We start from the raw sequence: 24,488 nt of genomic DNA, 5'->3' as shown, positions 1-24,488 counted from the left end.
TAACAAGAACGCGGATCTGGAGTGGGTGGAAATTAGACCTGCGAACTCTTATTATGTTTTTCCAATCCAGCGCGTGGCTGTGGTTGGATGATTTCGGTGTTAAAATGGACGGACGGGATAAGTATACTTATCCTCCAACTATCATACAATTCTCAATTAGGTCAAAAAAATAAGAAGAAATTAACCCATTTATGCTCGCCTTAAAAGTTTTTGCCTTTGAAATCATAATAAGAAACATGGACCTCGTTCTGTGTTTGGTCATAAATTTTTAATAATGGATTAAAGCAATGTTCGATGGATCAAAGATGTAATTAACGTTGGTTTTTTTTATTAAGTATCTAGTTAAGAATCATGTAATAATTTAATTGGGGGACACTATATCCTTTGTTGGGATTTGAATTAAATTAAGTTAGTGTTTAGGAGTGTTGTAGTTATTATTTTTTAAAGTGTTTTTTATTTAAAAATATATGAAAATAATATTTAAAAAAAAAAAAAATTTTGACATTAGCATATCAAAACAATCCAAAAATATTAAAAAAATTAATTTCAAGCAAAATAAAATTCAAAAGATTATAAAATACAATTTCAATCACAAAAAACAAATAGCCTCTAAGATCTCGTCTGTTTGTTGGAAATTATTTTTCTTTTTTAAAATGATTTGTATGAAAAGTGAATTCCTAAAAATTAGATTATTTTTTTTTATATTTGGTAATATCATGAAAAATAAGTTGGAAAACACTTTGTAATGTTCGGTTATGCCATAAAAAAGAAGCTGAAAAAACAACTTATTAAAATTTTAATTTTGTTTCAAGTTTATTAAAAGAATAAACACCAAATCTAATAGATAAAGAGGTTAAAGGAGGATGAAATTAAAAAAAAAAAAAAAAAAAAACTTCAATTTCACAAATCATCTCAAATCAAATAAATAGCAATTAAAAGAATAGAGACTAAATTTGATAGATAAAAAAAAATTGAAAATGATAAAATTGAAAAACAAAATTCCAATTTCATAAATTATTTCAAATAAAATAAAATTATGATCAAAAGAATGAGGATCATATATGATAGATAAAAAAAAAAAAAACTTTCAATTAAGAAGAGGATAAAAAAAAATAACATTCAAAAGAATAAGGACCAAAGTTGGTATAAAAATCAAATTCTAAAGGATGAAATTGAAAAAAATAAATTCAAAAAATAATTCAAAACAAATTGTATAGTAATTAAAAGATTAAAAAACAAATTTGATATAATCAATAAATAATAAGATATTTTTTAAAAAATTTACAATTTCTGAAAAATGTATTTCTTCTAAAATAAAAGGAATTTTTTTTTTTTTTGGAAAACAAGCCATAAATTTCCCTTAACTAAAAAATGTTTTTTGTTGATCAATTTTTCTAATAATAAACAAACATGAAAAAATTAAGAAAATAATTTCTAGAAAACCACAATTCATCAAACAAACAAGACATAACTTTAAATTAAAGGGGTGTTTGTTTCATGAAAAATAATTTTCTAGAAATTATTACCCAAACTTTCTCATATTTGTTTAACAATAGAAATTTTAGTCAATGAAAAACACTTTCTATTCAAAGAAAAATTTATCTTGATTTTTAGAAAAGTATTTTTCTTTTATTTTGATTGGAATATACTTTCTAGAAGTTGTTATTTTTATTTTTATTTTTTGTTTTTTGTTTTTCTATTATTCTTTTTTTGAATTAATTGTTTTCTTATCTATCAGACTTGATCTCATTCTTTTATTGCAATTTATTTTATTTAAAATAATTTATGAAATATGATTTTTTTTTTAATTTCATCATCTTTCAAATTTTTTATCTGTTAAATTTGATATTTATTTTTTTATTGCTATTTATTTTATTTAAAATAATATATAAAATTAGATTTTTTTTTAATTCCATCATCCTTCAACTTTTTTTTTTTGTTATGTTTGGTCTCTATTTTTTTAATGAACTTGAAAAAAATTAAAAAAAATAATAAGTTATTTTTCCAACTTATTTTTCATGGCATAATCAAACACTGAAAAATATTTTTCAACTTATTGTTTATGATACTACAAATCATTGAAAAATAAACTATGTTTTAAGAATTCACTTTTTATAAAAATAACTTTTCAAAAAAAATATTTTTCTATTAAACAAATGAGCCTAGGTAGTTTTTTATTTTACTTTTATATATCTTCATTTTATTTTTTTTTATTTTTTTAGAAGCTATCATCTATATTTTTATGGCTTTCCTTTGTCAAAGCGAATTGTTGTGCACATAGAATGTGCTTTGGTATAAGGTTAATGGAGTTAAGTTTTATAAAAAGTAGTTATCCAATTACCCAAAGTAATGTGGTAAAAAAACTAATAAATAGGTAGGTATAAATTTTGGTTTTATGAACTTGTGGATATAACAACACTAACAATATTTGTGAAATATTAGAAATCAGTATTAAAAAAAATATTAGAAAATTATAATTTGGCTCCAATGAAAAAAAGAAACCACCATTAGATTTGACGAGGGATATGATATAAGAAAACGATTGTGTTCATGACTTAATAAGTGAAATAGGCATCACTAGTTTTTATATCTTGTGTGCTATTCCAAGCAACTTTATAAAATATTTTTTGATATTTTGATCAATTATAAGAATTCAAGTATATAAAATTAAAATCAATGAATATTAGATGTGTATATTTTTTAATTAAATATTCCCTAGCATTTAATATCATGCATGTATTTTATATTTGAGTTTAAACAAATCAAGAAAAGAAATAGACAAGGAAAATTATGTAATAATTAATCATGACAATAAGGAAAATTGTAATTAACTTATACAATTTATAAATTCCCTATTTTAAAATGAAATCAGACTATTTTTATCAATATTTCTTACATTTAAAACCATTTATGATCGTAAAATATTGTCTGAATTATATAAATTAAATTTTAAAAATAGTACTAATCTTTTTGTCAAAATATTTTTCAATAACTATATATTCTAGATTACATAACCCATTCATTAAAGTTTTTTTTTTTTAATCCATGCAACATGTAACCTTATATCATTTATTTTAAAATTAATATAAAAATTTTTTAAGTCATTTATATTGTTACCAGAGATATCTTGGTGAACTATTAGATAGAAAAAGAAAATGCCACATAGTTTTATAATAATTAAAAAAATCCTAACTAATCTTTCAGATGTTGATTATATAATAAGTAAGGGGCTGATTATATAATAGAAAAGATTATAATTACTTTATATATTATATCTAAGATGAGTTGCCTCATGTTTGTTTTTTATGATAGAGTTACCTATTATGCTTAAATATTAGAAGTTTTGTCTAAACTGGTATATATTTATTAGTTATTAGAAGTTAAAGATTATTATAAAATAAGACATTAATTTAAGACCTAAGTTTGGAAACATGATTCAATCCTCACTTTTGAAACACGTGCATTGAACTTTTAGGGATGGTGGGCAATTATCAAGCATAAGTTGTTCAATGTCATATTAATTGAATCGTTCTATGTAAGTTTATATTGATCTAGCCCAAATTCACTAGTAGTATGAAAACAAAATGTCTCAAAGATAGAACTATAAAAATAAATTCACACACTCATCAACACGAAAATAGAAAAATCAAATTCAAATAACAAATGCATATTTATAGATAATTAAAAATTTAACATTTATGTTTTACAATAATTTACATTAATACTTTTAAAAACAATATTGTAATCAATAATGACTTCGCTTCATGAAGATAATTGATTGGATAACTGAAATAGTAGTTCAAAATGGTATTACTAGGAGCACCATCGAACCCACAGGTCTAAATTCATAAAAAAAAAAAAACCCTTTATTATTGTTTTTTTAATTTTACAAAAATAAAGAGTCATGATTAATCGTTTCTAATATCCATTAAACAACATCTTAAGACAATGTCCAATGATGGTTCATATATCTTAGGTTGATTAACAAATAATAAAAACAATTAATATGTAACAAGATTTGTAAGGAAAACATGATATCCTAAAAATATCTTGAATATAATAAAGGCGTGTATTAGACAATTTTATTATCCACCCATTAGTATTATATGGCAATATCTAGTAACAGTTCATTTATCCTAGATGATCTGTGAATAATAAAACTATTAATACACGACAAAATCACAATGAAGAGTATTTTGAATATATAATGATGTGGTGTATTAATCAATCTCATTACCGACCAATCAACATGATTGTACAATGCTCAATGATGATTCATTTATACTAGGTTTATATGTGAATAACAAAACTATTAATAAGCAATAATAACATGAGAAAAAAATATATTTATGAAGACATTTTAAATACAATAATGTAATGCATTGAGCAATCTCATTACCTATTAATCAACACTCTATGACAGAATAACAAAATCATTAATACATAACAACATTATCAGAAAAAATATTTTGAAGATATATAATATTATAAAAGCCTAATAAGAAATTATATCATTAATATTACAAATATCATAAATTTTAACATTATGATTTATTTATTCTAGGTGTATATGTGAATAACAAAACTATTAATACACAACAATAATGTGAGAAAGAAATATTCTTGAAGACATTTTAAATACAATAATGCAATGTATTAAGTAATATCATTACTCATCAATCAACACTCTAGAATAGAATAACAAAACCATTGATACACAATAACATTGTAGAAAAAAAACATTTGAAGATGTATAACATTATAAGAGCCTAATAAGAAATTATATCATTAATATTACAAATATCATAAATTTTAACATTATGATTTATTTATCATATGTGAATAACAAAACTATTAATACACAACAATAATGTGAGAAAAAAATATTTTTAAATACAGTAATGTAATGTTTTAAGTAATTTCATTACATATCAATTAACACTCTAGGAAAGAATAACAAAACCATTAATATACAACATTACATTGTTAGAAAAAATATTTTGAATATGTATAATATTATAAAAGCCTAATAAGAAATTATATAATTAATATTACAAATATCATCAATTTTAACATTATTGAGATACCAAAATTACATTGCAAAGGTGTTAACAATTCAAAATTACATTTTCATTATTTAAACAAAAGAGATCCTTAATATCTAATACTTTGCATGTGGCTATAATATACCTAAAATTGATTTAACACATGGTATAAATAAAACCACATAATAAAAATATACAAAATAATAAAGCAACCTCAATAATATATCATGGTCTTAATTCATCTATTCAATCAATTATATGGTTCCAGTGAAGAATCTTACTAGATCATATATTCTTATCACTAAATGAATTGATGGCATTAGCCCATTACTGGACATTAGCTCCATTACCGGGTAATTAGTTTCATCTCATTATTTGGTAACTAGTTTCACCGCTTATTACTGGGCATCAACCTTATTATCATGTAACTACTTTCATTGTTTATTACTGGGCATCCACCCCATTATTGAGTAATTAGTTTCAACGTCCAGTACCGGACACCAACCCCATTATCGAGTAATTAGTTTCACCGTCCACTACTAAGCGTCAACCCCTTTATTGAGTAACTAGTTCCACCCTATTACTGAGTAACTAGTTCTATTGTCCATTACCGGGCACTAGCTCTATTACCAGATAATTAGTTCCATACATATTACAAATTGAAGAATATGCAGTTACTTGACTTAATAAATTCATAAAATACAAGAGTCAAGGTGTCGAGTATTTACATGATATCTGACCTTTAAATGGAGTACCCTATGGTTGTATCACTCCGACAACATCTCTTGTGTCAACATGAATTTTAAATAGTATACTCTACCAAACTTTTCAAATTCAAGTTTCATGCATGTTCATTTCTATCCATAATTTTACTACATAAAAAAAAAGAGATAAAAAACGTTATACTTAAACACAATTCTCATAAGTATTTAACTTATCCATTTTAAATTTTGTTTTCTTTTGGCTTGGCCGAAACATGCAAATAAGGAGGAAACATGAGTTTTCTTCAATCTCCTAAAATGAATTCTTTAATACGCAACTTTCATATAAAAAACAAATGTTTTTTTTTTAAACAACACATTTTCCAATATATATTTCCATTGAATTACACATTTAGCTAAATTTCACATCAATTTAAATTAGCCAACCCATGCTTTTTATTTTTATTTTCTCATTAAGGCCAAATTCCATCATCACACAATAAGTGTGTGTGTGTATAAATATTATTAAAAAAAATACAAATAACCATTACCCATCCATTAAAACTTCTTTTGAACACAATCTAACATATTTTTAGGCCAAACAAACTAGTCCATTTATGTCCTTTATTTTTTCTAGTATGGCCAAATATGGCATCTAGAATACTTATCCCAATCCTTTTATTTTTTTCAATAAGCACTTTGCCCATGCTTTAACCCTTCTAACATAATTAAATATAATCTAACTCTTAATTCAATAATAATAAAAAAAAATCCTATTTTCATAACTGCTAGACCAGATTTTCCATTAGAAAATGGTTAACTTTTAATTTCAATTGTTTCAATTCACATAATATCCATTCTATTTTCATGTTAAAGAACATCATAAAATCATAAAATAAAACATTCAATCTCATGAACCCATTTTCATAACTCAATGCAATAGGATCAAGCTTAAAAATCATAAACCATCATGAACGATTTCTTCAATGAAGTTTCTTACCTCTTATTTTCAAGAATTTGGAAGGATAAAAGTAATACAAATAAGTTTCATTTACTTTTTCTTTCTCCCCACTAAACCTGCTACTATCAAGTCCCTAAACCCCAAGAGGTTTACTAATTCTTTTGATAATCATGGCTTATGTTTAAGGATGATCTTATTTATTTACTCAATTTAATACTCTTAACTTTGGCATTAACTTAATTATGGATTTCATTGACCCATTTCTTAATCATGGCCCATGTTTTAAGAACCTATGAATTCATCAATCCAATCCAACAATCATTATGGCTTATGTTTTCTCTCAATTGTATTCATTATTACTTTCAGTACTCGTACTAGTACTTTACATTTATTGTATATTTTTCGATCTAATACGATTTGTGGCTTGTACTTACATCAAAATTACACTTATTTATCAATTTTATCAAGTTATAGCCTATGTTATACATCACCATGTTCATTGACTTGTTTCAATAGTCTTGGTTTGGTACTTCAAGACATTATCTAGTCCCTCTCGTTTCAATTGGCCTAATTTCTATAATAAGCCATATCATTAAAAAGTCTTTGTCACTATTGAAACAAGTCTTTGTCACTATAATCGACTTTAACTTTGTTTAATTTGTCCTCGTTCATATGACTAACTTTGATTTAAATAGTTAGTCTATGTCTAAATGGTTGATTTTAATGTATATAATTAGTTTTTATCCAAATGACCAACTTTAATATATATAATTAGTCTCCATCCAAATAGTCCAACTTTGTTTTATATAGTTAATATTTGTATAGACAACCAACTTTAATGTATATAATTAGTCATTCTCCAAATGATATATATATATATATATATATATATATATATATATATATATATATATTCAATTTCCATTAATGCATGTCATTTACTCACTTTTACATTGTACATGTGTTCTCATAACAAACTTTCTTTACATATTTTTACATGCAATTAAATAAAAACATTTTATTTATTAAAAAGAGGGAAGATAAAAAACACCTCCCTAGAGCTTTTACGAATTATGTTTCTTTCCAAGCCTCATGTCTAGTGTCCCTCCTAAAATTCCAAATAACTTATCTGGAAATCAATACCTAAGCTTTTTGGTCCATTTAACACACTTATTCACTTCCTCATAACATTTACTTTAAATGTCTAAACACTTCATCATTTATTTTCTTAATCCATTTAACGTCTAAGTTTTTGTTAACTATTTCCATATTCAAATTCAATGTCCAGACATTTAGTTAACTAATTTCAATCTCCAAACTTTCCATCAAATAATTTCAATGTCTAACTTTTTATCAAACACATGATGAGCATTCAATTTAATCATCAATTTCATAGAATTTTAGTATACCCAATCTTTCATAATACATCAATAATGGATCAACACACCATAAACCAAATTTTGATGAACACAATCAAACATATACATCTCTAACATCATTAAAACATTAAAACTTACATAATTCCATCTATTTCCATACTTTCATTTTGTCACAATTAACAAACATAACCAATACCAAATAATTTGTTCTACATGAATCACCATCAAATCAAATACACTACCATCATTATACCAATCAAGTTTAAACAAGACAACATCATTCAAAACACCAAAAATCCACCCAATTTAGCCAAATTTTCATATTTCCATAATCCCATCATGTAACAAAAATAACTAAATTCTTAGCAATCCATCTTAAAATGTTAGAAACTAATCTCAAACATTCTCCAACATCATTAAAGCATTACAACCAATCCAATTTAGTCAAATTTCCAAATCCTCAAAACCCCTACCCATGGCTGGCCACCTTAAGATTTCATAATTGGTTTTTAATTTCTTCAATTAAATTTTTAATCATGTCATTTAAGCCAATTAACCAATAATTACACAATTTCATATTTTTCATGCACAAATACACATAAACCCCAAATTCTATATTCTGAGGATTTTCAGTCCCCCCAATAAAAACAAGAAGAACAAACAATTTAATGGGAAGAGAACATCATACCATCATCATTTAACCCAAATTAATGGGTCTTTTACAGAAATTTCAAGATTTCCCTTCATCTATTCCAATTAGTAACTTCATCCCTCCATTTCCCAAGCTCCCAATCCCTCCCTCAAATTTTCAAGCTTGGGTTGTCTTTATATATGGAAAATCATATGAAAGCACCGTCATGTCGTCTCAATTGATTTGAAAAGGACAAAAAAAATAAAGAATTTTGTTTTTGCAAAAACTCTCCCTTTCTCTGACTCTTGATATCGTCAACTTTAATGGAGGAGAGGGAGGGTTCTTCTTTTTATTTGTAAAAATGCCACTCATTTTATGTCCCATTTGTTGTTTCTGTCAAATCTCCAATCATTGGTATTTTTTACGCACAACTTTATATTATTTCATTTTAGGTTTCTCGTTATTTTTTTCCTGGGATTTTCTACCTTCCATATTAATTTTTTTTCCTCTAAATGTATTATTATTATTATTATTTTTTTGGTTTGGAATTACAACATTTAACACAAGATTTATACATCCCTTTAATTTCATCTCTGACAAGCTTTTTTTTCAAATTACAAAATTACCCTTTAATTCTCCACCATACATGTCTAATTTTCGTGGAGTCTTTCAACCAAAAATATTTTTCATATACAAACTTATTATTATTTTCAATCAAGTTTTACGTTGTTTTTTTAGGGAGTTTAGTACCTTGATTCCTAGATTATATATTTACTATTGCATACTAATGTTGCATAATATAGGAGGAAGAAATATTTATGTGAGTTATGCCGATGATAAGAGACAATCACAACCTTACATGGATATATTGTAATTTCCTATTAGTGATTTCTTATAATTCTGAGTTTAGGTGGAAGTTTTTTGTTTGATGTCTTTTTATTTGACACATTGGTGGTTCATTTCTAAACTTCAACTCTTAATTCAACATGGAGGCGATGAATACACTCATCTTTGGCTTTAATTATAGTGATAAATGATTAATTGATACAATCATAAATGATTGACTATGTATTACATTTTTTATGGTGGAAAGAACTAGAGAGGATTAAACCTCTCTAAGGCTATATAATTAACATGAATGCACTATAATTTTCTTGATTTGATGCTTTAGGTAATAATGGTATGTTGCTTCAAAAATCTTCTTGTACTAACTTCTATTAATTACTTTGATTGTAATTATTTTTATGGTTTATAGTTGCTGATATTTTGTGGCCTGAGAGCCATATATGATTTTTATCATTTGAAATCGTGTTTTTTTTTTTTAAAAATATATATATATATATATTAAATTTTTGGATAATTTTGATGCGATGATATAAAAAATAAATTTTTTTTTAAAAAAATTATTTTATTGCATATTTTTTAAACAAAAAAGGTACATTAAAAAACAACCTACAAAATTATTACAAAGCCCGAACATGAAAACAATACTACAAAGACCAATCAACAATCACAAGAGAAAATTACTACAAAGCCCCTGAATGCATAGGTACTGTCGTAATTCCATTGTTTGACTAAACATGAAAATACAAAATTGTCCTTGTGCAGAAAGCATCAAATTATTTTATTTCAAGGTTAAATTTGTTATTTTACCATGCATTTACAAATGTAATTACCAAAGAACCCCACTAAATTTCCAAAAAACATTCATGTCATGTGGAAAAGACCATCTTACCCCCGAAACAAAGTTAAAAGAGAAAATGACCAAGGGGCAAGACAATAATTACACAGTTGAAATGAACAGTAAATTGTGTTTCAGAATAAAATATTATCACCACCAACTTTAGCTTTTTGTTAATATTTTGTGCCCCGAGAGCCATGTATGATTTTCATCATGGATTGTTTTATTTAATCGAGTGTTATGTGATATCAAACAAAAGGTAGTTCCTTGTTTTATGGTGGTTTAGCCTTTAGTTGGACGTGTTTGAAATCGTGTTTTTTTTTTTAAATATATATTTTTTTATATTTTTGGATAATTTTAATACGATGATATCAAAAAATAAATTTTTAAAAACAAAAAGAAATATTTTATTGTATTTTTTTTTTACCGAAAAGCACCTTAAAAAATAACCTACAAAATTAATACAAAGGCCAAACATGAAAAAATTACTGCAAAGGCCAATCAACAAACACAAGAGAAAATTACTACAAAGCCCCTAAATGTATAAGTGATGTCGTAATTCCGCTATTCGACCAAACATGAAAATGCAAAATTATCCTTGTGCAGAAAAAATCAAATTATTTTATTCTAGAGTTAAATTTGTTATTTTACTATGCATTTACAAACATAATTACCAAAATAACCTCATTCAATTCTAAAAAAACATTCATGTCCTATGGAAAAAACCATCCTACCCTTGAAACAAAGGTGAAACAGAAAATGACCAAGGGGTAAGACATTAATTACACTATTGAAATTAATAGTAAACTGTCATGGAGCACAATAATATCACCATCAACTTTAGCTTTTTGTTAATATTTTGTGCCTCGAAAGCCATATATGGTTTTCATCATGAATTGTTTTATTTACGAGTGTTATATAATATCAAACAAAAGGCAATTGATAATAATTACACTATTAAAATGAATAGAAAACTATGTCTTGGAGCACAATAATATCAACTTTAACCTTTTGTTAATATGTTGTGCCCCAAAAGCCTTGTATGATTTTCATTATAAATTGTTTTATTTACAAGTGTTATGTGATATCAAACAAAAGATAGTTCCTTGCTTTGGGTGGTTTAGCCTCTAGTTGGAAATGTTTAAAATGTATTTTTTAAAAAATAATTTTGTTACTTAAAATTATTATTATATATATATATATATTTGGATAATTTTGATGTGATAATGTTATAAATGAGTTTTTTTTAAAAAAATTATTTTAATGCATTTCTGACTGAAAAAAATATTAAAAAACAACTTTGTCATGTTCTCAAACCCTCTTTTAGTAAAGAACAAAGATAAAGGAGATTGAAAACTGGAATTGAAAATTCTTTTATATCAAATAAAAAAGCAAAAAAATAATAAAATGGACAATTGTAATTGATTTTTTTACATAAATAAAAAACCTCATAAAAAACCTAGTCACAGGAATATATATTTTACTGGTTTGACATAAAAATCCAAACCAAAATAAACATTCTTTATCCGGTAATACAAAACTGGTTAGTAGTTTAAAAACATTTCAAGTTAATTTGTTTTTAATATAAAACCAAATATCACCCTACACACAACTCTAGAAGTGTGTTTGAAAGTATGATAATGGTTAGGAGTGAGCAAAAAACCTAAAAAACCAATTAAATCGAGAAAATAAAAAAAAAACAAAAAAACAGAATCGTGAAAAAAAACCGATTAGAATTTTAAAAAAACTGATTGGTTTGGTTTTGGTTTTATAAGCCTGAAACTAAAAAAACCGAACCGAACCCAAACCAGAAAAAAACTGAGCCAAATTGAACAAATCGAGTCAAATCAGGAAAAACCGAGCCAAACCGGTTTTTCCCCCAAAATAACTGAATTGAAACCAGTAGATTTGAACCGGTTTCAGTTAAAAGAAACCGGTTTTGATTACTTTTCTTTTTTGATAAAAACCGAATCAAACCAAAAACAATCACCCTAATAGTAGTTGCTTTTTAAAGTGATTTTTGTTTTATAAATGCATTTTTTTTTTAGTTTTTAAAAATTAGTTTTAATATTAACACATCAAAATGATCCGAAAACACTAAAATTTAATAATTTAAAAGTATAAAAAAATAAAAATTTTATTTTTTTTTATATATATATATATATATATATATATATAATACCTTAATAGTTTGTTATAATAACTAATAGTGCATGCAATTTCTATTCATTATTCTCTCACCCAGGCGCATCCTTATCCCGGCTACAGTGTACTCTGTTCTCGTTTACAAACACTCCTTTTCTTTATATATAAGAAGGAAAAAACTCAAATGACAAGGAAATCCTTTTTTGTTATTCTCTGCAACCAAACAGACTCCAAAAAATGAGCGAAAGAAGCACAAATCCAGTCACTGAAACAGAGACCTCAAATCTGAAGCGCGAGAACCCAATCATCATCGAGGAATCAAATTCAGAGTCAAAGAAACAAAAAACTGAAGCTGAAGTATTGACGAGTGAAGAAAGCAAGCGAAACGACAGTGGAACGGAAGAGAAGAAGCAGAAACAGCAACAGATTGCGGCGGAGAAGGAGTTTAAGATCGAAGCCAATGCGGCGGAGGATAAAGGATCGAGACACTCCATGGAGGATGCTTGGGTTGTGTTACTAGATGCTAGCTTGGACTCTCCTGGAAAATTGAGGTTTTTAGGGTTTTCTTTTTCATTTTTTGTTTCTGATTTTGTGTTAAATAAATAAATAAATAAATTAGAAAAGAAAAAAACAAAAATAATAAAAAAACTAATTAATTAATTATATGCAGATGCGCACATTTTGCAATATATGATGGACATGGAGGGAGGTTAGCAGCTGAGTATGCTCAGAAGAATTTACATAAAAACGTTGTCTCTTCTGGCTTACCACGTGAGTTGGTGTGTTTTTAGTTTATATTTTGTTTATTGCTTCTTTTTTTATTTATTTCTCCTGGGTTATCATAATCAGTGTGGAAATTCATGAGAACTTTTTTTAATGGGAAATTATAATGATTTCAGAATCTTGTATTGCATTGTTTAATCATGACTAGAGAGTAGCTTTTGAATCAAATATTCATTTGTTTTTGCTGTTTGATATTTTAATTTCCTTTCAATTCTAATATCTTCTTCATTGTTTGTGCCTGCTTATGAACCATCGTTTCTTTTTCTATTTTTTTTTCTATTTTTTTTTATTTATTTACCTGTTGCCTTTGTAATCTGATGATTTTTCTTGTTGCCTGATTTTCTGTGGTTAAAATATTTCCTTTTGCATTTAAAAATGATGGTGTATGTTTTCCGGTGCTGCAGTTGGATGTGAAAGCTGCCAAAAAGGCCATTCTTGATGGTATGAATTCACTTTTCATGTCTTCTACTGCATATTTTCTCTGCAATATTGTTATGCAAAATCTATTGGACGTGAAGTTTGTCTATGTTTTTTCTGTTTTTTATGCTTTTGTTTTGAGGTATATTTTGTTATTTTTTCTTTTTTGTGATTTAGGTTTTCGGAAAACTGACGAGTCTCTCCTTCAAGAAAGTACTTCAGGTAAATTCCATGATCAAGTCTCTGATGTATTCATCCTAATCCTTTTTCTATTTTAGAAGCAATGTTTTCTTTTTCACAGTCCATTGTTTGGGAAATTGGAAAATTGAATGAAAGGAATTATCAATACACTGCAAGTATTACAACCACTGCTGAATATGTCGAGTCACGGATGGCGTCAGTGTATAAATAATTAATTATGACCTGTGTACGTTCTGTTTTTTAGTTATTATTTTCATTGCCAAGATAAAGTTGGTTCTGAAATTATGTACCTTGAACAATTTCCACAGTTTTTTAGCAAAATATTCTGCTTTTGACCCCGAAGAAGCATGGTCCATACTGCTTGAACTTTTGAGCCGATAACATCACTCCATTTCATTCAAAAGATCTATCCCTTTCTTAAACATGTTAGTCTTGTACTTTTGTTTTCGTGGATTGCTTTAACACACAAAAAAAAAATGATGTCATGGGCTTCTTTACTCATGATTTTTCTTAGATAAATGTCTTGACTGTTTGCTAATTTCTAAATTTGCTCATTTCCATTTTTCTAATTATGGATTATATAGAGCAGTAAACATGCTAAGTAAATGTTTCAAGTTTCACCAAAGAATTCACCAGTTCATTTATAACATTCTTTTAGGAGGATGGCAGGATGGTGCTACGGCTGTATGTGTATGGGTATTGGGACAAAAAGTAAGTTTGCAGCCCTTATCAAATTTAAGTTTGCCATTGTTATTTAAAGCTGAACCTATAGTTAAAAAGGTGCCTAGCAGGTTCTCATTATTTTTCTAAGGAATGGTTCTCATGATGCAACATTATCAGTCACATGACAGTTAATTAATATAGGTCTAGTGTATGCTAGATGGAGATGCTAAAAAATAAGTGCTGCAATCCTACAGTGAGATAATATTATTTGCATAGACCTTCACCTGGAATATAGGTCTGATTTTGTGAATTAAATTCTAGTTCTTTGGTTTAACTTTTGTATACTTTCCTTCCACAAGGATATTCCTTCCTTTCCTTTGCCTTTGATTGTTTTGTTGCTGAACATTTGTCTAATTAGCATGGGACCTTTGGGTACAAACAAAATTCTTTGATTAATTCCAAATATTTTCAGTTACCATTATTTATTGTTGTTGACAGCATGAGCAACAAAGAGAATTATTTAAGAGAATTGTTGCAGGATTTATGACTAAACTTTGTCTTATGGGAGATTTGTCTTGGGGAGTTCGGATCAAGTTTTTTCAAGAAGGTCCTCTCCTTTGTGGTCCTTAGGAATATTGAAATCACTCATCTTGTGTCATTATTAAACATGTCATCCCATTCCTTTATTGGCCAATGAAACTACTAAGACTATATTGTTCATCAACCACAAAGATTAGTGATTAAAGGTGACTATATGTACTACATAAATACTCTGTCATTTTTCTTTTCGAGGGTGTGTAGCTTTCTTCCATTTTTTCTAGAAACACTTTTCCCTTAAATTCCCTCTCCAACTCTCACAGATTTCTGCTGGAACATTCCTATCTTTATGACATACCCAGCTATGATAATCTCTATGAATTTCTCGTGTCATTTTGAATTCTTACCTGCCTCAATTTATGAGCTCTTCTAATGCTAGCTTCTTCTTCCCTACCTGCTCTATCTCTATCAATACTTGCATGCGCCATCTAATATACCAAATCTTTTATTTGCAAATACGAGACAGAGGACACATCACCTACATCTATTGCATTTCTCCTTGTCTTTGTTTCTTCTTTATCATATTCTTCTTTCCCTCCTTCATACATATCAGCTGTTGATATCTGAATGAAAATTCATATTAAGTTACACACATTAATCACATCTGTGTTTGCTTATGGAATCTAGTATTGCTAACTTAATGATGAACTTTTGCATTACTTTTGGTTATTATACTCCGGCATCTCTGATGAACTTATATTTGACTTGCCACTACCAAACATGTCTTAGGTTTTCATTGCTAACATAGGGGATGCAAAAGCAGTTTTAGCCCGATCATCCATTATTGATGGATCACAGAATCACCCGGATGGAGCAAGTCCATTGAAGGCTATTGTTTTGACAAGGGAACACAAAGCCATATATCCACAGGAACGTGCTCGAATACAAAAGGTAGAAACTATAATGTTCAAATTATACTTACTCTAAGCTGATATTGTGCTTCGATTCTTTATTTTCTCTCTCTTTTTTTTTTTAAATGAATTTTTTAATATTGAGGTGAGTAATTATATTTTCTGGATATCGGTATTGGAGGCATCAGTCTTTTGATGCAGTGATTCAAATTATTTATTTGCAAGATAAGTCCTGGAGGCACCGTTGCCCGACAGAATGATATAAGCTTAGAATGATATAAGTTCTTTAGTCCCACTTTTCAACTTCAACCATGATTTTCTGATTTTGGATGATATCTTGATTCTATTGTTGAAAGAAAAAGAAAAAGAAAAAGGAAAAACATGAAAAAAAAAAAAAAAAATTGAGGCCAATCCAAGCTGAAAAGAAAAGAAGGAATCCTATATGGATGATGAAATTATCACTGCTTCTACTTATTTGATATTTGAATGAATTTACTAACTTTTAACTCTTATGATCTGATATTTGTGCTCCTGCAATTTCCAGGCTGGTGGAAGTGTGAGTTCAAATGGACGATTACAAGGTCGCCTTGAGGTTTCTAGGGCTTTTGGAGACCGCCAATTCAAGAAGGTTCTTAGCGCTTCCATCTTGCACAGTTGACACTGTAGTTTCATGTTTTCTATTTATGTATGATGACAGCATTTGTATATTTGTCCTTGTTATGTAGCTGGAAATGAGACTTGGTTCAAAGAGAAATATAATGCTATAGCTTGTATGTAGGCTTATAGATCTAGAGATAAATTGAAATGTGGCAATCTGAATAAATTTCTACAAGCAAAAGTGTGGTATATCCTTACCAAAAATCAGAGTTGGAGCTCAGATTGGTATGATTTTCAATTTTCTCGATGCTAATGTAATACCATTAGGATTCAATAATGCTTCTTGTAAACAATTGAGAGGTCGGAGATGGTTCTTTTTAATTAAATGGAAGATGTGAACCATAGAGAAATAAGCAAATGATTTGGTTGCAGCTTTGATAAATATATGAAAGTGCCAGGTGCATTATGAGTTCATCAATTATTTCATGTCCTTTCTTTACTATCAAAGCCATATATACTCATCATCCTACAGTATGGAAGTTGCTGCAGTCATTTATGGTATTCCCTGAACTTGTGAAGAGTTTTGCGCTGTCATATCATATATAGTTTGAAATACCTTACGTTGTTTATTTTTCTTCTTAATCTGTCTGTATTTATTCTGTGCTATTGTGCTCTTCAAATGCTAGTATTGATCTATTCTGGGTGAAATTACTTTTTGAATCAACCTGCAAGGTACAATGTGTTTGCTATCTGAAATAAGTGTGGGAATTGCAGGTAGGTGTTGTGGCAACCCCAGATATTCATTCCTTTGACCTCACAGACAGAGAGCACTTTATTATTCTTGGTTGTGATGGCCTATGGGGGGTATGGCTTCAATTTCTGTCTGACATCTTCGCTATTATAGTTAGTCAATGTTTTTTTAATCTTCTTTGAGCTCTACTTCTATACGTTTGAAAAATAATGCTACACATTGAAGTTCTGTATTTGTTTCAGGTATTTGGACCAAGTGATGCTGTTGAATTTGTTCAGAAGTTATTGAAGGTAAAAGTACACCTGTTTAGTAGTGAAGCACTATTTGACTCCTTGTAGAACTTGAATAATTAGTTGAATTTTGCCCATTGTGCTATCCTTCTTGATTTAGCTGTTGAAATTTACCTTGTAGCAGAACTTAAGGAAGGGTGGCAGTTTAATGGAAAATTACTGCATCTTTGCAAGCTTTTCGGAAGCGAAATCCTAATTGCCTTGTATTATTCAAATAGCATTTGATGGATTACGAGTGCTAGTTTTATTTCTTTGCCTTTAAGTACATACAAAGCAAGTAAATAACCTGTATAGAATTCCATTCAGAAATGAGCTATAACCTTCATGCGAATGTCACTTTTTGAGGCCTATATATAAGGATGGTGTGCAACCTAGTTTCATTGAAATTGTTATATGTACCTTTCCCATGCCTAAGAGCTCCTTCATCCTCGATTACTGTTTTTTATTTCTAAGGTAGAGGAGGTTATATTGTTGCATGGGAATTGGTACATGATATCTGATACAAGGTGCTTATATAATATTTAATGCTGGTGCATGGATGGCAAAGTGGTCCGGCTCATTAAAATTAGAACTTGCCACAAATATGACTCATGAAGTACTTAAAAGCTAGTCATAAAACTAGCTGAATTGCATCAACAAAAATTGTAGCTAAGGCATTACTGTCGAATTTGAGCATGACTTTCTATCTAGATATTGAAATTAATTTGTGTTTATAGAAACCTCTAGGATTACCATGCTCCATGTTTTGAATTGCAAATTACTTTCACACCAATAATGTATTTAAGCATTGATTCTGATTCTTTTTTCTTTTTAATTAGACCCCTACATCAATTGATGACTTACAAATTAGACATGTTTGGCAGGAAGGTTTAACTGTTGCAGCTGTGAGCCGCCGTCTTGTAAGGGAAGCTGTTCTTGAGCGGCGCTGCAAAGATAATTGCACTGCAATCATCATTGTTTTCAAGCACAGTTAACACGGAGGGCCACCGAAGTTCATTCTGCTGGAAAAACATCCCAGCAGCTGGCCATCAGTATATGGAGGTCTTGACACTTATTTTTCTGTAAGAACTGCCAAACTATTGTTTCTTGGTTCATCTCTTGTTGGCAGTACATTAGCTTGACTGATATACTCAGATGTCTAGAAACGAAGCTATGCACTACTGTGTAATCAGTGAAATATGTAGTGATGTGGTAATGCTTGCGGTTGCTGGTCCTGTAACGATTGCTAGATGTTTGAAGATGCCGTTCCAATAGTACATTCACTGCTGTAGCCTGGCAATCTTTACCTTGTTTTCTCAGCACTCGTCTTTCTTAATAGGTAATAGTGATTCAAAAGTCTTATTAGTATCCTCCTATTAACCATCGGGCAGTTTTGATCTCATTGAAAAATAGATAAATTGAACACTAGCAGAGTATTATACCTAAAAGAAACCCAACTTTTTATTTCATCCAATAATAACAATAACAAAAACAATTCGAAACTTGAGAGGTGTAGCTCAACTGGTCAGACCTTAGATTTGCTTCATAGAGATTACCAGTTTGAGTCTCATAAATTTTGAAGCCACTAGAGGCTTACATGATCATTAACTTCAGGGCTTGCTTTCTAGAAATCACCAGTTTGAGTTTCACAAATTTGAGAGATATTGGAGATTTATATAATTGTTAATTTTAGAGTCCTGTGAAAACGTTGTTTTGCTATCTCTTGAGTATGATTTAAGATTTTGAGAGCCCAAAACCCTAGAGTATAAAATTTAGAGTTTTTGAAATATCTTGCTGCTCAAAGTTAGGACTAGTCTACTGTTCTTGCAAAAAAAGTGGCTTAACATTTGTGAGCAAACAATTCCTTCAGTTTGTCCAAACTCCAAATACTTTTTGTTTGTTGCTTTATTAATTATCCCTTTTCTTTTGGTGAAACAGGTAAAGTGGAGAAACATAGATAGGAGGGGTATGCATGTGTGCTTTTTGCAATTTTTTCTAAAAGATTATTTTCCATGAACATATGCTTTAAATTAAACCTTTTCAAGCCGCTTCAAGTTCAGCATTCAAGTTATAAACAACTCCATGTTGCTTCTGTGATTGGGCGTTCTGATTAACAAGAATCTCAATTTCTTTTACATACTTTCAAGGTATGGTGGACAGAATTGGATACAGACAGAGTGGAGAGCCAGTCTTTCCACCACTTTCCTGTAACATGTTTCGTTCACCATGCTGACAGGTGGTTCGTGAATGTAGACTGAAAAATTTAAAAAAAAAAAAAAAAAAAACCTCTACCAATCGTTCACCATGCAATGTCGCGGCTCAAGAGTGCTAATTTCCTATGTGGCCATGAATTTATCCTAACCAAATCTTCCCAAGTCTCAAATTAGATACATTTGTCTAGTAGAGAAAAATCGCATGTTCAGTTCTGTCCTGAAGTTATAGCCATTGTGTTGATGCTTGGCATGAATGTAAATGGTATTTTAAACGGTGACAAACTGTTTTTTATTTGGAAATATATTAAAATAATATTTTTTTTTAATTTTTAACATTAAAATAATTTTAAAAATACTAAAAAAATTAATTTGAAAAAAAAATTATTTATTTTTTAAATATTTAAAAAAAAAAAACAAATAGATATTAAAAGGCTCTGCTCGAACCAACCACGATCCCATTTCAACTTGCTAAGAAACAAGAAATCGCACCACATTATCCGTTTAAACTATGATGATTAAAGATATTGATTCGTCAGTGATGCGTAGTAGGTCTCATGATCTTTGCTCTGAGCCAATCAAAGAATCATTGGAGAGAGAGAGAGCTGTTCGCTGACAGAACAGAACAAAACAAGAGCGGCAAAGCAGCACAAAAGCATTCAAGAACATATCAAACCATTGCCGCATGGTTTTTTCTCCATCTTGTCAAGCCACGTCCTCTGTTTGGAAAGCCTAGTGCAAAACACCATCCTTGGCTTCCCACATTGCATTTATGAATTTTCAAGGGGGGAAATGAAAAACAAAACTGGCTTTACTACTGGCTAGGAGAAGTTTTCTGCTGTGACAAGCTTCAATCCTAGGAGTAGGAACACATGACGTGATCCATTGTAAAAATTGCATGTGTTTTGTCTCTCTCAACTTGTTGTTTTTATACATATTAAAATGGGAAATACCCAAATCATATGGAGGAACACATGCATGCTGCAACCAGCGATTCTTTGTCCCACCTTCTGCACCTATAAAAATTCACAATAACCACCACCACCCATAGCATAATTCTCAGCAAAATTATTATTTGTTGAAATAATTAGTATATCTAGATGACAAACTTGCCTTTTGGTATCAAGTTTATGTATATTGCTAGCATTATTGTGTCTGCTATCAATTCACAAAACAATAATGCTATTGACCATGCTTAACTAGAAACATTTGGTGGGTTCATGATTCATGATCCACTGCTTTAGAGCCGGAATTCTCACTCTCTAATCACCTGGCCAACATGCTTCACCTAGACGTTGTCTCCCCAACAGAATCCAAATCTCAAGTCAACTAGGAAATAATATTTGAGGCAAATGCATTTCATCATCACCAATTGCTTATGCATGTAAGGTGAAGGTGGCTTGATACTTCCTCCATGCAACATCAACTAGTATAAATATGATATCGGGCACCAGCCAAAAGGAAAAAACACATGTACCTTTATGTACACATAACTATATAAGCGACTTCAGATTTTGTGATTGTATAACATCCAAAGGCCAAGCAGAAAATAAGGAGGGTGGAAATATGGCAGATAGGAGTGTTCTCCCTCAGAAAATGAAACTTCTTCTGGCCTTAGTTGCTCTACAGTTTTGCTATTCAGGGTTTCATATTGTTTCAAGGGTAGCACTAAACATTGGTGTTAGCAAAGTTGTTTACCCAGTTTACAGGAACATCATTGCATTGCTTTTATTGGGACCTTTCGCTTATTTCTTTGAGAAGTGAGTCTTCAGTTCGGTGCTTGCTTTTCTGTTTCTGTTTTGGTAGTTTATATATATATATATATATATATATATATATATATATATATATATATATACTGGTTTGGATTGGCATTTACACTTGCACTCTATCTTGGATTGACATTTTTCAGGAAGGAAAGACCACCTCTTACTTTCTCTGTGCTGGTTCAACTCTTCTTTCTAGCATTATTGGGGTGAGAAGATACATTTGATATCTAAAATGTATAATGTGATGGTTTCACTACTTTCTGTTGTTCTAACTTGTCTTTTCTCTGTTTCCAGAATCACTGCAAACCAAGGGTTTTATCTCTTGGGATTGTATTATGCATCTCCAGCTTTTGCTTCAGCAATGCAAAATTCAGTTCCTGCAATCACTTTTGTCATGGCTTCTGCTCTAGGGTAACACAGACTCTCTACGTTGAACTTTCTTCTCTTTCTCTTCAACAAAAGAAACATTTCTTGAACTTCTACCTTTCTCCTCAGACTTGAGAAAGTCAACATTTCTAGGAGAGATGGACTAGCAAAAGTTTTAGGAACCATTGCAAGTATAGGGGGTGCGTCTGTCATTACACTCTACAAAGGCCCTCCTCTTCTGCATCAGATAACACAACAAGAACAAGGAATAACATCTGAAGAAGATATGTCTTCAAACAAAATGCAAAACTGGACACGGGGATGCATATTCCTGTTTGGGCACTGCTTATCATGGGCTGGCTGGATGGTCTTTCAGGTAAAGCATATTTTGTCACCACCATATAAGTTGCAAAGGACCACAGCTATGAAAATCATGTGCTAATCTGATCTAGATTGCTAAAAATTGTAGATGGCATATAATTTACTGCTGACCTTATGAGCTAAAATATGAATTAATATTTTGCAGGCTCCTGTGTTGAAGAAGTATCCGGCAAAGCTCTCTGTCACTTCTTTTACATGCCTTTTCGGATTGATCCAGTTCTTGGTCATTGCAGCATTTGTAGAAACTGACGTCAACCATTGGAAAATCCAATCAGGAGAAGAACTATTCACAATCTTATATGCTGTAATTAACTTAAATTTCAGGCTTCCTTTTATTTTTCTGTCATTATGTATTGAATTTAAAATGGATTCTTCAATTTCATTCTTGTTTAGGGGATTGTGTCCTCTGCTATAGTCATTTCCCTTCAGACATGGTGCATTCACAAAGGTGGTCCTGTCTTTGTTGCTGTCTTTCAACCAATGCAGACAATTTTGGTTGCTATTATGGCTTCTCTAATACTTGGTGATCAGTTGTACTCTGGAGGGTATGTGAACATTCCAAAGAAAAAAAAATAACATTCAAAATTCATGGAATTCTTCAATTAACATATAAGCAGAACAGAGTTATGTTTTGACACTAACTTTCCTACTTTACATTTCAGGATTATTGGTGCAGTTCTTATCATGCTTGGTCTCTATTCTGTTTTATGGGGAAAAATTGAAGAGAAAAGAGTGGAAATTCAAAACAGGGAAGAGCCCCTGGCAAGGAACCTTCTTGAAGACAAGAATAAAGACAAGGAAGAGGGGCCTTGTATTGTCTGACATCCCATGAATATCCTGCCCTTTATTTATTTATTTATCTCCAAGACTGAAGATGTTCTGAAAACGATGGCTACTCTTAGAAGAACAATCAGTTCTAATGGTTTTTAGATTAGCCCAGCATCTCAACATGTATGTATATTTATGGGGTTTGGTTTCTCTCAGATTTCCTCTTTTATTTTGAATCTTGAGCTAAGCTGGCTATAGACTTGAACTCCATTCAGAGGAAGTGAGGCTCTTCAAACTGTACCCCTAGTAGTCTGCAACTAACTCTGTACTTAAAAATGATTCTATCTGAAGATATAAAGCCAGGAGAATTTCAATGCTATTCTGAAATCTTGCTTTTCACACACTGCCTTGCTAATGATGCTAGATTATACAATTACTTTATAGGGACAAATTGAAAAACATGTATATGACCCAGCTTAGAAAAGTTCTGGCAATTATTTTAAGATTGATAAGGTGCTTAAGAAACCATCCAGATTACTCTCTTCCCATCTCATACTCATCAAATTGGTCGTCAGGAGCACCATTAATCTCACTCTTTGAAATATATACAGAAACATGTTTAGTATTCCAGCCATCAACAATTTGTAACATGGACATTTTCTCAAGTTGTTCTTGATCAACATCAAAATATACAAGAATCACCCCTTTCCCTGCTCCAGTGAAGAGCACCATTATAAAAGACCTTATCTGATAAAAAGCCAGTTTTTGGGGAGTAAAAATCTCCTATCTGACAGTCTGAACTGGTAAAATCATCTTACACTAACAACTTCGTTGTCAGGTTATTTCGAAGGATCGAAAGCTAACCATGTTATAGGGAATCGATGCATATGGCTTGGTAGGAGGATTGTAAATAATGTTCTAACAAGCCCGTGAAACTTCCACTCAATATTGTTCCAGATAAGAGGAGCCAGTGGTTGGATACACACCTAATTTCGTGGGCAGTCAGAGAAGGATTTTGATAAAGAGGTAGTAGTTGTTGGCAATGATATCCACAGATAAAAGCATGATATAGGAAACTTGTTTTGTTACTTTTATTGGGAGAACATTGAAGGTGGAAATTGCTTTACTAAAGCGAGTGAATTTAGGGCTTGAAACAAGAGAGTTCCAGTGTTTAGATACACACTTGAATCTGGGAGTGGTTTAGATCGGACAGGGATTCCTGTCTAGAGGTCATCATTGTCAGCAATAGTATCAACCCAAGTTATCTAAAGTGTATTATTGACAAGATATAAAAAATATAATATAAATTTGAATTGTAAAAT

General features: G+C 29.9%; 2 protein-coding genes across 3 annotated transcripts; both read left to right on the top strand.

Annotated features, from left to right (window-relative positions):
* Window positions 1-12,724: 12,724 nt before the first annotated feature.
* On the top strand, window positions 12,725-20,129 carry LOC118037354 (probable protein phosphatase 2C 8). Of its 2 annotated transcripts, XR_004685591.2 has the most exons (11): window positions 12,725-13,094; window positions 13,214-13,322; window positions 13,731-13,767; window positions 13,921-13,965; window positions 14,603-14,655; window positions 15,934-16,095; window positions 16,600-16,683; window positions 17,427-17,516; window positions 17,646-17,693; window positions 18,557-18,754; window positions 19,611-20,129. XR_004685591.2 is itself a non-coding variant. In XM_035043314.2 (10 exons), the coding sequence occupies exons 1-10, from the start codon at window positions 12,781-12,783 to the stop codon at window positions 18,665-18,667; spliced, it is 1,053 nt and encodes a 350-aa protein (XP_034899205.1). In that variant the 5' UTR covers window positions 12,725-12,780; the 3' UTR covers window positions 18,668-19,028. The 2 variants fall into 2 exon arrangements, 1 of the variants encoding a protein (XP_034899205.1); XM_035043314.2 differs by lacking the exon at window positions 19,611-20,129 and having other exon boundaries at window positions 18,557-19,028.
* Window positions 20,130-20,947: 818 nt separating this feature from the next.
* Window positions 20,948-24,156, top strand: LOC118037355 (WAT1-related protein At3g18200). The gene is made up of 7 exons (XM_035043315.2): window positions 20,948-21,642; window positions 21,795-21,857; window positions 21,946-22,062; window positions 22,147-22,393; window positions 22,544-22,702; window positions 22,792-22,943; window positions 23,061-24,156. Exons 1-7 carry the CDS (start codon window positions 21,320-21,322, stop codon window positions 23,218-23,220), a joined length of 1,221 nt encoding a protein of 406 aa, XP_034899206.1. The 5' UTR covers window positions 20,948-21,319; the 3' UTR covers window positions 23,221-24,156.
* Window positions 24,157-24,488: the final 332 nt, after the last annotated feature.

This window comes from Populus alba, chromosome 15 (assembly GCF_005239225.2).
Source record: "Populus alba chromosome 15, ASM523922v2, whole genome shotgun sequence".
Classification (NCBI taxonomy): Eukaryota; Viridiplantae; Streptophyta; class Magnoliopsida; order Malpighiales; family Salicaceae; genus Populus; species Populus alba.
The sequence above is the reverse complement of the archived record's forward strand: the minus strand, read 5'-3'. Positions and strand labels throughout refer to the sequence as shown.